Genomic DNA, 13,438 nt, shown 5'->3' with positions numbered 1-13,438 from the left:
AAGGCAGGTTCACATACACACTTATGTGTAAGCACACTTAGGCACGGCAGCGTTAGCAGAAGCGTGGGACGCGGAGGTGAGAGTTGTATAGCAGGATGTCAGATACTCTGCTGGAGGGCTCCTTTGATGCCAACACTCCACTCTGCTTGTCCGAGGCTACTGTGCGCGCGTGTGTGTGTGTGTGTGTGTGTGTGTGTGTGTGTGTGTGTGTGTGTGTGTGTGTGTGTGTGTGTGTGTGTGTGTGTGTGTTTCAAATTCATGCATTTGTGAACGTGTGTTTTCAGAAGCAAGCCTCGGCCTGATTCTATTTTAAATATAATATTTCAGATTACTGTGTGTTAGTTTAAGTTGGTTACATACTCTGTGTGTGTGTGTGTGTGTGTGTGTGTGTGTGTGTGTGTGTGTGTGTGTGTGTGTGTGTGTGTGTGTGTGTGTGTGTGTGTGTGTGAGTGTGTGTGTGTGTGCATTTGTGAACGTGTGTTTTCAGAAGCAAGCCTCGGCCTGATTCTATTTTAAATATAATATTTCAGTTTACTGTGTGTTAGTTTAAGTTGGTTACATACTCTGTGTGTGTGTGTGTGTGTGTGTGTGTGTGTGTGTGTGTGTGTGTGTGTGTGTGTGTGTGTGTGCGTGTGTGTGTGTGTGTGTGTGTGTGTGTGTGTGTGTGTGTCTTTGTGTGTGTCTGTGTGGGCCAAGGGGTTGAAAGAGGGTAGGCATATTTTATGGATTCTGCGTTGTCGGAAATATGTGAATTCTAAGCATAAATTCTGGCCTACAGAACAGAGTTGGCTGTGAATTATTTGTAAGAAAGGTCCAAACCTAGTCAGGTTATCCATGTTCCTCATATTTCAATAAGTCATACAACAGTTACTATAGCTACAGTATTGCTGCTGAAATTAGATTTCCTTATACCGACTATAATGGGGTTATTTGTGCCCATGTAAACATGCACTTACCTTTCCATACTTCTAATTAAATGAGGTATCGTATTATTAAATATAGAACTATCGAACAATGCGGGAACGTGGTTGAGATCTGCACTTGAATCGAATGAGAATAAAAGGAGGAAGCAGGGAAGAAAGAGAGAGGAGTGAGGGAAAGAAGGAGCGAAGAAGGGAGAGAGAGAGAGAGAGAGAGCGAGAGAGAGAGAGAGAGAGAGAGAGAGAGAGCGAGAGAGAGAGAGAGAGAGAGAGAGAGCGAGAGAGAGAGAGAGAGAGAGAGAGAGAGAGAGAGAGAGAGAGAGAGAGCGAGAGAGAGAGAGAGAGAGAGAGAGAGAGAGAGAGAGAGAGCGAGAGAGAGAGAGAGAGAGAGAGAGAGGTGTCAAAAACCAATTAAGAGACTCAACCTGGGAATGTTACGCAAGATAAATCCCCACAGAGGGTTTCACAGATGTGCACAAGCTTGCACGGACAAATCCAAAGACCGAAGCACAGGCCACACCTTTTCCCCCCTCATTAAATTAGAGTCCTGCTGTGCTGGGCTGGTACCCACAACCCCCTCCTGTAGAGCAGCAGATCACCGGGTCATGGGAGAGAGCTGAGCATATTGACAGCAATCCTACATTCTGTTAGGTTATAGATGTGTTGACGTGTGAGTCAGGATACACGCAGTACTCTGTGTCTAGGATAATGTGCGCACTTCACAGAAAGAACTGGACAGATTCTCGTCGGGCCAATCAAATGTGTTCTTTATGGTTCATAGTGAGAACACAACAGACCTAGGGCTCAGGGACCGGGAGGCTTTCAGGGAGAGAACTGCAGTTTAGGAGGCATTCAAGGCAGCATCGGATCGACCGGCTGTCCGTCGTTCAGGCAATAATCCCAATGTGTTCAGAGCAAAGAGGATCTTATTTGTATATCAGGGACAAATAAGAAGAGTGATTTTGGACTGAATTCCTTTTTCTGATTTTTAATCATCTTCATAGCTTAAATTACATTTTCAAACAGTTTGCTGTACATGAAGAATATGCTGGGCTTGTCGCTCTCGCCTAGAACAATAATGATCTTAGTTCTCCTGCTCTCCTAATTATCCTGTTCTCATCCTACCCTGTCTGCTATTTTTTTTATCTTTCTTTTATTTTCCTTCTCCTGCTCCCTCACACATAATCCTTTGTCTTCGTGTCTACCTCCCAGCCCTTGTGCCTCTCTCTCGGGAGGCAAAGAGATTAGGTTTACAGCCTCTTATGTGTATATAATGTATTGTTTTCCAAGGCAGAGTTCATCCTGTCCAATATGTTGCATCTCTGAGCTTAACCCCCAGGACGCAGAACGCAGACTGTAGGCCCGCAAGCATGCACAAACACACACACACAAACACAACAGGCTTTAAAGAATAATGTGACGTTAACACGCAACAGTTTTGAGGGTGTAGCTTCGTCTTGTGTGGCGCGTCTCCACAGAACTATCACGGCTAGCGGAGTAAACAATCCCTATTTGGCAGGTTGAGGGCAGAGACGAATTGGTTGCCTCGCACTAGTTTACTGCCCAAAAAAAATGAGGAAATCCAGAGTAACTTTTAAGGAAATATTATATTAAACCCGGTTGGAAAATAGAAAATAAGAATATGAACTAGCTGCAGTTTTTTTTTATTGGCTTTTAATTAGGAGAATGAAATCCCATTCCTTCCTGTTGACTGTTAGAATGGTGACGTCACTCAGCATCCACCAATCGGGGCCTCCTATAAGCCGTGAGAGGAGCTACATGCTAGTCCCTCCCGCTGGGGCTGCTCAGACAGACAGTCAGGCTGCCGCCTGACACACGCACACACACACGCACACGCACACGCACACACACACACACACACACACACACACACACACACACACACACACACACACACACACACACACAAACACACACACACACACACAGGCTACTGACAAGGGTCCACAGGGGTGCAGAAGAACACATGCTCTGATTGACACGTGCATATGCCCCAGACACACATAGGCATGGATGATATTGTATTCTGTCGAGTATCATATGTCATTATGTCAAGGACTAAAGTATTGAGTCTCTCCATGTCTGTTTGGATGAGTCAGTAGACACCTGTGTGCCTGTGTGGGCATTTTGACTTGGGTATTGTGTGTGTGTGTGTGTGTGTGTGTGTGTGTGTGTGTGTGTGTGTGTGTGTGTGTGTGTGTGTGTGTGTGTGTGAGTGTGTGTGTGTGTGTGTGTGTGTGTGTGTGTGTGTGTGTGTGTGCGCGTGTGATTGTGTATGCGTGTTTGTGGAGAGGGAGGGAAAAAGAAACATGCTCCTGACACTACCATCCTTCTAACAACTGTTCATGAGGGAGATGTGTCAGTTTCACTCTCTCTCACGCACACACACACATGCACAATCATGCACATACTCACACACACACGATCAGGCATACACATGCACACACACACACACACACACACACACACACACACACACACACACACACACACAAACATGCACACATGTACTTGCGCACACAGAGAGAGGGAGAGAGAGAGGCGGGGGTAAGATAGAGGGTTTCACACAGAAACCCCCACACACACAACCACACCACACACACACACACACACACACACACACACACACACACACACACACACACACACACACACACACACACACACACACACACACACACACACACACACACACACACACAAACACACGTATGTAGGCATATGCGCACATCCGCCACACCCCACCAACAGCGCAGGGACCATCTGAGCACAATCATAATTGCTTCTTCTTTTGTTGGAATAGTCGACCTTTACAAGAAAAAAGCAAACGGCAGATCCACTATATTTATCATCAATCCATCCATCTCTATTTCTACTGTATTTAAAGAAACATTACTCTCTGGACCCTGTCTGCCCCTTCCCCATGTACTCATGCCAGTCCTGTATGGCTGGTCAGGTACTTATCGTCCTCAGGTCCAATCTTCTCCCTACTGCGCTCTGCTACCGTGTGTCCACACCAGCACGATGGCTGGGGAAGATGGGGACTTAGAAGACAGAAGAGTTGATCCTGCTGACCCGCCGCATCGTGAGAACACGGTTCCTCTAACAGTAGCGCTGTCAGACGAGAACTAAGCATCAAAAAGAAGCGATCAAACAGGCGGGCTGGCCCCCCTGCTGTGAGCCGGCTCCGTCTCCCTCTGCTCCCTAATAACATTACCTCTCCTCCCTAAATGAGCTCGCTGGAGTGACAGTTGTGTCAGTCAAGACCGGAGATTCAAATCGGCCTAATTGAGGAACAACCACAGCAGTAGTGTACCGCAGAGCGGGGGGTAAGCAGAGCCGGTTAGCCGGAAATATCCAGAACAGAAAAAAAAAGCGACAGGCAATTAACCGAGGCACGCTGCATAGCTGTGTCTTCTGCTGGTATTTGCTAGAACGTTCTGTCTTGCGTACACGTCTAGCGACACGACACCCATTGAGATGCTTTAAGAGGATCATCGCATCGCGGGACCACGTGGCATCCAGCGGTGGTTGCCATAGTGATGTAAGCAGGCACCACTTTTTTAACAGTCAACGGTGGCACTCCCATAAACAGACGCAGCCAATTACCACGGAAACATTTAAGTAAAGCAATCGAATGAAGTGGCGGACCCCGCGGTTTTACGGCCCGCTCGGCGGGAGGCACCAAGGCAGCGCTCCACGCTCGTCGGAACCGTCACCAAATCAGGGTGGTCTCTTCCGCGTCCGACCCAGAGGGGATGGCGGGATCATTCCTTGCTCTCTAGCAGGGCCACCTAATGGGGAAGCCCGCTAGTCACTGGGACGGACCCCAGGAGACGACGCGAGGCAGAGGGGGCTACAAGCAGGGAGGGATACACACCCTCATTTGTCATCATTTGTCCCTTCCACACACCTACAAAGACACTGTACCAGGATCAATAGGAGCCCTATATGTATATTCAGAAGTGTGTGTGTGTGTGTGTATGTGTGTGTGTGTGTGTGTGTGTGTGTGTGTGTGTGTGTGTGTGTGTGTGTGTGTGTGTGTGTGTGTGTGTGTGTGTGTGTGTGTTTGTGTGCAATAGGCAGGAGACAAGGTATATAGATGGATAGCATCTGCAATGTTTGCATTGGTTTCAAATCTGTGTGTGTGCACGTGTGTGTGTGTGTGTGTGTGTGTGTGTGTGTGTGTGTGTGTGTGTGTGTGTGTGTGTGTGTTTGTGTGTGTGTTCGTGCGTGCATGTGTATGTGTGTGTGTGTGTGTAGGTTTGCGTGAGTGTATATGTGTGCATGATAAGTGTGTGGGTGTGTGTATGTATGTATGTATGCATGTATGCATGTGTATGCATGTGCATGCATTTGTGTGTATCGGCATGATGTGCTTATGTATGCTTGTGTTCTTGCCGAGTGTGTATCTGCACGTATGTGTGTGTGTATGTTTGTGTAGGCTCTTACCGACGCAGTAGCACAGCAGGATGGACAGCAGCACAGACAGTCCTACTGCACTGAGAGCCGTGCACCTGTAAGGAGACACACACAGCCGTTCAGTTCCCTGCTGTCGATCACCTCCCCCCACCCCGCCCACTGCTCTCAGCCTGTGTGCCTGGCTGCGTGTGACCCAGGGGAATAAGAAAGACTATCTATGTGGGCTAAAGAAAATCAACATGCATTACATCCACAAGTCAATCAGCCCTGGAAGCCGTCTTTGCCCATGTTAGATGATGGTTAGTGGATAGAGATAAGGCCGTGTAAGGACAGGGAGATCTACAGTGTGATGATCTACAGTGTGATGAACGGGACCCCGGGGACCAATCGCACACTGTGAGTGAGGGCCCACGGTTACCTCCACGAGCAGTACTTGGAGGACTTCTTAAACTTAAAGGCGGAGCGCGAGAGGGTGTTCCTGGGCAGCGGCCGGGTGGGCGGGGAGTACACTGAACCCGTTGCCATGGTGTAGCCTGGGGTCGCCGTGGAGAAGAGGGGAGTGGTGCCTGTGCCGGTCTTAAAGAGGAAGTGCCTGGATAGAGAGAGGAGGACAAACTCACTTATCCATCAATCACATTCAATGATCCATGCTTCATGTGTAACAATACAGTGCATACAGAAGGACCAAGGTGCATGTGTTCCTCAAGCACCTTGGTGCAGGAGAAGCTTGGTTCCAATGTGGTGAATGGCAACAGCTTAATCCTCTAACGCAGCCTTACTACGGCCTTGGAGTGCTGCTCTGAGCACATCCTACTCTCAACAACACGCTTGACAACAGAGTACAGACAGGAAAAATGCGTAATTGTAAAGGTTGACAAGCAACGATGGCTTCTGTAGTGAAATATCTGATTGGCTAATAAGCCTGGAGTAATTACCAAGGTCACAATGTGTAATTAATGACAGAACCTCTTGCTAACGAGCGGCTGTAATTACAATTAGAATGCTTTGTAATGAGGTTGTGTGATTAACAATTAGAACCTATTATAACAAGGGCCCTCCAATTAATACCTGCCTCCAGGCAAGAAACAGAGAGGAGAGGACGAGGAAGTACAGCGAAGAGACAAACACAAAGTGCGTAACGAAGGAACGACGCTACTCAAAACATTATGGATATACTAGAGTAGCCGCTATGTTACCGGGAAGGCTGAGGTATACAATATACATACTGACAATTAGACACACAGAAACACTTTCAATCTTCGGCCTTGTAGGCTTCCCATACGAGGCGTTTCCAATCAATGCCTTGAGAGGCTAAATGAACAGCGGCTCCTTGGAGCATCGGCAGAGCTTAGCCTAACAGCATCCTGGGACATTAAGTGAATGATTGGCAAAAAAATGTCACCCATAAACCCGCACTAAACAGCACTCGCGGGGGTGTCCAAATAACCAGGACACAGGCCAAAGCACATTAACCAGACCCAAGGTGTGTGAGGAGATTGCTTAACAGAATTTTTATGAGGTCAATGCAATATTTTATCACAGAGAGCGCCAGGCCTTAATTGGAGGCAGGCTTTTATTACAGAAAGGCCAGCATTTCTAATTTATCAATAATGATTTATCGTGATATATACAACGGTAATGCATTACAAATATGACTAGTATGGCCTGCAGACAGTTTATGCCAATTACCAATGATAGGATGTTAACAAAGATATAAATTATAAGTAATGGCTGTTGGCCTCATTGTGCAATATCCATTTTTTTAATATTTTTCCCAATGCACCATTGCATTTTGTAAACAGTATTGACATTTCATAATGCCAGTATAGCAGCAGTAAATTATAGCAGAAAACAAAATATATAATACTTTTAGGTTGTTCACAGTACTAGCGTACAGCATAAGCCTTTCATACACCCGCCCCGTACATTTTGACCTCAGGAAATACAGCATCCAATTTATTTAAACAAACAAGCTAAGGCCAAAGCCTGCTAACGTCAGCTACATCGCTGATTTATTTCATCTTATTGCAGTGTGTGCATGTATTGTTGCACTCGCACACATTGGCAGAACAAGTCCTTCTATTGTCATCTCATCAAATAAAAAGGGCCTCTTACACACACACACCCACACACGCACCCCCACACACAGACTCACACACATAGAAAGCACTGAAATAAAAATTAGGTTTGCATATTAACCGCAGTCACACTCACAGTGTGCTTGTCTGTTTTTCTGTGTGTCTCTGTGTGGTTTATGGTGGCTATAAAACAGGCATTGAGATGGCTTTATTCAGGTGTTTTAATGTATTTTGCCCTGCCTCCGCCATCTTACCGTCATCTTTACTCAAGATTCATTGAAGGTGCTTTTATTAGTCTGTAATTTTCCGCACAACCCGCGCAACGTACCATTCATGGCTGGGGCTTCTTGACATTCAAAACAATCCTTAAACATCACTTAGGTCCGTAAGCTATTTTGCCTGTGTGTGTGGGCGCCTGTGTGTGTGTGTGACTGCATGCACACGTGGCTGATTGTATGTTTGTGTGTGCAGGTTTTCGTATGTAAATGTGTGTTGCATGCATGGCCATGTGTGTTACGGTTGCCTGTTCATTATTTACCACCAGTTGAAATTGGCTTGAGCCTCAGGAGAGATGGGGAGAAGGAGAAAATATTATATTATGTATTCATTCAGAATTGATAATAGAGACTGGGAAGTGGGTACTACAGAATACACACACACACGCGCACACACACACACACACACACACGCACACGCACACGCACACGCACACGCACACACACACACACATACACACAAACACGCACAACAGACACACACTCACAGACACACACACACACACACACACACACACACACACACACACACACACACACACTCACACACACACACACACACAATCTTTTATTAGAAGTTTCTTGTTCTTATTGGTATGATTGTATAAAGAAGATTTAAGTGCAGACAGCACGAAAAAGAGATGAATACAGAAGGTACAACCAAGCGGAATGAACAACGGCTCGTAAAATGACTATAACCAATGTATGTTTTGTAAATGTCAGTATTTAGCGCACCATGACCACTTCGCCGTGCAACAACAATGCTGTCCCTGCATAATGCAATACATTGCCGGCAGACCATCACCTTCATTGTGTGTGCTTTATTCATGCTTGGAGCGTTGCAGACGTTGGATGAGTAATCCTTTAGAGAGGCCATTGTTGTATTAATATATAAACTTTCTGTAATTTGTTCCGTGCCTAGTACTGCAATGTTGGCATGGCCATGGAGATGCATAAGACGCACATTACGTGTGTGTTGATATTCAAGTGGGACTTTGCTGGCAAAAAAGTGTAAAAGATCTGTGACTAATGGAATTCATGCTAGTTTATGTGTAGCCCTAGCACGCCGTATCTCATGAAAACAGACTCTCTGGCGAGCATTGAGGATCTGTGTCACCATCTTCTTCCTAACATGAGATGAACCACCTAACACTGTGTGTCTGTGTGTGGTCTGTATGTGTGTGTGTGTGTGTGTGTGTGTGTGTGTGTGTGTGTGTGTGTGTGTGTGTGTGTGTGTGTGTGTGTGTGTGTGTGTGTGTGTGCGTGTGTGTGTGTGTGTGTGTGTGTGTGTGTGTGTGTGTGTGAATTTGACACATAAAGACACAAATGTATGGTTGTCTGATGCAGCACTGAAAGCCTGATTGGTTAAAGTGCTGAAGCACTGAAGTTAGAAGTGAGCACTGAGTTAACATTCCATTCCATCAGTTAACATTCCATCAACCCCCCCCCCCCCCCCCCTCCTAAAAGTAGCAATTCAGAAGGTAATCTCTACCTCAGTGTACCGTGTCTGTCAACATATGCTCAGGTCGCTTTGGTTAAAATGTTTGGATGTGATCATAACTTTATCAGAAAGCATCCTTTGCCGCAGCTCAGAGCAGAATGAAAATTATGAGCAAATGATGAGAAAAAAACAACACATAATAATACAGGAAGGGAAACGACGTAGCGAGAGGGTAAATTATATGTAAATAGTAAATCGTGGCAAATAGAAACCGTCCAAATCGACTTATTGGACCAAAGACAACAAAAGCCTTTTGAAAAGAATGGGATGTTCATGCAGAAAATAATATCTCTCAAAATGTGGATCTTTTCTCCAAGTCGGCTGCCGCAGCGACAGAGAGCGTAAGGAAAACCCAAAGGGTGAGTGTGAACAAAGCCACACACAAACAGCAGTGATAAGAACAACCATTACACAATAGTCAAAGCCCTGTGTTACGCTGATGGCACACGGTTTCTTTCCACGACCCAAACACAACAGTGGGCAGGGTGTGGGTCAAAGCAGAAACTGGTAATAGTTTTCAGGTCCAGATTCAGTGTTCAGTCAAAGATAGCCGGTAGCCACTGGGTTCCCATCCCTGCTCGGCCGATTGCTGTTTGTTTGAGGAACAGAGTGCGGCTGGGCTTTCAGAGGCTCATTTCTGGGCTCTGTTTACCCAGCAAACCTTTCTTCCAGGAGATAAGTCAAGATATCTTTGCAGCAACACATCTTATCCTTTAGCGGTGAGATGCCCCAGCAGGGGGTGAAGGAGTGCGTTTTAGAGAGGCAGACGGAGTAGAATTTGCTCAGAAACTACATATTTTATAGATCAAAACTAAAACAACGATTGACAAGCTCCTTTATAAAATCCCTGAAAAAGTTTTAGGTTTAATTTAGTTAGCTTTGCAATTTTCAGAACTTGTCTGTGTTTGTGTGTGTGTGTGTGTGTGTGTGTGTGTGTGTGTGTGTGTGTGTGTGTGTGTGTGTGTGTGTGTGTGTGTGTGTGTGTGTGTGTGTGTGTGCGTATGTGTGTGTGTGTGTGTGTTTTATGATTGACAGGACCATCTGCTCATACTCGTGGGAGGTGTTTCTTCTTTTTGTGTTTGTGTGTGTATGTGATCATGGGTGTGCGTGTCTGTGTGTGCGTGTTTGTGTATGTGTGTGTGCGTATATGTGCCTGTATATGTGTACATATGTATGTGTGTGTGTGTGCGTGTGTGTGTGCGTGTGTGTGCGTGTGTGTGTGTGTGTGTGTGTGTGTGTGTGTGTGCGAGTCAAGCTGTGGATGCATGGCTCAATGAAGAGATTATCACTTCTAAATGAGAAGGTTCACACTCCTCAGTCAGTCATCACATATGGTGTTTGCTTAAAGCCAATAAAAAACACCCACAAAGAAAGATGTCCCTTTTTTGTACCTTGCACAGAGGTAACACAGAGTCGGATGCCATAGTTGCTGGTTCCTTGAACTAAAAAAAGCACGCTGGCAGAACACCATGGAAATCCATCGTCTTATCCAGGCTCTGCGACCTAATCAGGGGTGTCAGTAATAGGAAATGAGAAGTGGACGTCACACCGTGTTAGCCCTATGGCGATCGCGCCATGGCAGTACTAGCACTGATTAGTAGGACCCTCATTTCAGGTATATATTTAAATACTACTTTAGGTCCAAGTGCTTATAGTTTTAAAAGCATTTATTCTACTGAAACTACAGCCCCCTCCATTCAGGGTCATTCTACTCCTGTAAGATGGCGCCCGGCGTGATGAAGCATCACTTTCCATACAAGAACATTGACTAAAACCTTTTAAATAATAATATTAACAATAAGACCACTTTAAAGGTTTTCAAGCTCAATAATAACATAATCCTACCAAATGCTAACAAAGAAGGGTTACATTAAACTCGATGCAGAAAACATCTGTATTGATACAGATGTTTATCTGGATTCATATTGCTGCATGATTTAACTAATCACTAATTCAGTGAGCACAAATGAAAAGCCTCCATAACGTTTTACAAGTTTTCGAAGTAGTTTAAAGTAGTCCTTTGAAATGGCTAAATGGTGGCAGTAAATACAGTGAAGACAGGGAGTGACAGCAGTGACAGATGACATATGAAGATGCTTTCCCTACAAGGAAGTTTAAACAAACTTCAGAAATATGTGGGGTGGGGACACCAGATGGGAGAAGTAGAGTGGAAAGGACATTGAATGTGTTTATATTGCAGGCAAGACTGGAATGCAGATGAAGGCAGACCGAGAGCTGAGGAGACAAGGTGCAAGGATACCAGGAGATAGAGAGGGAAGGAACGTGCAGGAGAAGGAAATAGAGCAATGTTCATGATGCGGAGCAAAATAAAGAAACTAAGGCAAAGGAGAGGACAAAGGAAGGAGAGAAAGAGTACACTATAGGCAAATATGGTAATAATTGTATTCGACATTCAGGCTGGAAAAAGGTATTGCGCAAACTGCTGCCATCGCCACTATATATGTACCCTCATGTGGTCGAGGGTGTCCATGTGTTTTGAAATGACTTTACTAGCTTGTAAATATTTGTGGGAGGGAAGAAACCCCCAACAGCCTGATTTAAAGTCAACTCACGAACACATACATGCATTTATAGGACTGGGTAAAATAAATCTGGAGGCAGGGAAAGGCATGAGGATGTGAACGAGTGTGATGAAAAGGGGGAGAGTGATGGAGAGATAGACATACTGTTATTGAACGGACACAACAATACAGAAAAATATACAGCAGAGGATAGAAAATGGTCACATAGAAGAGTAGGAATGATGCATTGATGGCCAAACAAAAGAGAAATTAGATTAAAAAAGAGAGAGAGAGAGAGGGAGAGAGAGAGAGGAGAGAGAGAGATAGTATATATTAAATTGTGGTACATAGCAGTTGGTGAGTGTTTAGTCTACAGTGATCAACGGTACTCTGTATGTCGAAACGCTGTGGGCATGAGAGAAAGAGATAGAGAGAGAGAGAGAGAGAGACACACACACACACACACACACACACACAAACACACAGAGAGACAGAGACAGAGAGCCAGAGACACAGCAAGAGGGAGGGTGAACAAGCGAGAGATAAAGGGAGCAGTAGAGATATATTGTTCATATGTCTAGCTGTAGGAATGTTGAAGGCCTGGACTGTTCTTGGAATAGCTCTGGGTCACAACCATCCAAAAACAACAGCCACCCTGCCAACTGCTTCGGTTGGCAACATCCCCCTTTTTGTCTTAGACATTAATTTGTCAATCCTGCTGGCAAATTGGCTGACATTTTCAAAGTCTGGGGAAATCCGGAGGCACTGCAACTTTGTGTGATGATGTGCAGCAAAAGCAACAGACGCATATATCTAGGATTTTCATAATCACATCCAAATACATACTATGAAGATTGAGTGAATAAGCTTGATACTGGATGCCCAAAAAACTGATGAAGACATTATGTACTCTTTAAACACACATACAAACACACACACACACACACACTCCCACACAGGCACACACACAGGCACACACACACGGTCTGTGTTTCTACTGGAGGTGGCCTCAGTTGTGAAAACTGATACTCAGGACTCAGGATTTCTTTGTGTGTGTTTTGGCCCTCTACAAGAATGTAAATTTAAACCAGGGACATGGTTTGGCAGATCAAAAAAAGATACACACACACACACTCTCTCACACACACACACACACACACACACACACACACACACACACACACACACACACACACACACACACACACACACACACACTCACAGAGCTCAAGTGCTGTGGTTTGGAAGTGCCATTATCGCTGCCTCCTTTCGCCCTAGCCTTCCTCTAATCAATCTTTGAATCTTAATTCTGCTTCCTCTCCCGTTTCCCAGATATACCGTGTCCCCCCGTTCCCCCTGGCCTCCGATGGCCATCTCTTCTCCAAGCCTTCACCACTCAGTCTCTCACTTTCTGGCTTTCCATCTGCTCCCCTCTTAGCCGCTCCCCCCCTCCCCCACGGTCTCCCCCCCTCCCCCACGGTCTCCCCCCCTCCCCCACGGTGGACGGGAAACATTTGGGCCAGGACAGAAAGGGGGGGAACGCTGAAGGGAAGCATGATAGAATCTTTTTTTTTACCAATCGTCTGATGAATTGGAAGGTCAAGGTTCCCATGGTAAACTAAGTGATCTGTGGGTGTGTGGGCGTGTGTGTGTGTGCGTGTGTGTGTGTGTGTGTGTATGGGTGTGGGTGGGTGTGTGG

At 45.6% G+C, this 13,438-nt stretch overlaps 1 protein-coding gene across 9 annotated transcripts in view; it reads right to left on the bottom strand.

Annotated features, from left to right (window-relative positions):
* tenm3 (teneurin transmembrane protein 3) overlaps window positions 1–13,438 on the bottom strand; it is a 138,976-nt gene that overhangs the window by 87,405 nt on the left and 38,133 nt on the right. For all 9 annotated transcript variants that reach the window (XM_030351663.1, XM_030351666.1, XM_030351665.1 and 6 more), the window contains 2 exons: window positions 5,782–5,955; window positions 5,394–5,458 (listed from right to left, as the gene is read on the bottom strand). In XM_030351663.1, coding sequence (XP_030207523.1) covers window positions 5,394–5,458; window positions 5,782–5,955 — 239 coding nt within the window. The remainder of the gene's footprint in view (window positions 1–5,393; window positions 5,459–5,781; window positions 5,956–13,438) is intronic.

This window comes from Gadus morhua, chromosome 3 (genome assembly GCF_902167405.1).
Source record: "Gadus morhua chromosome 3, gadMor3.0, whole genome shotgun sequence".
In the NCBI taxonomy this organism is placed as follows: domain Eukaryota; kingdom Metazoa; phylum Chordata; class Actinopteri; order Gadiformes; family Gadidae; genus Gadus; species Gadus morhua.
This window is presented reverse-complemented; position numbering and strand designations above follow the sequence as displayed.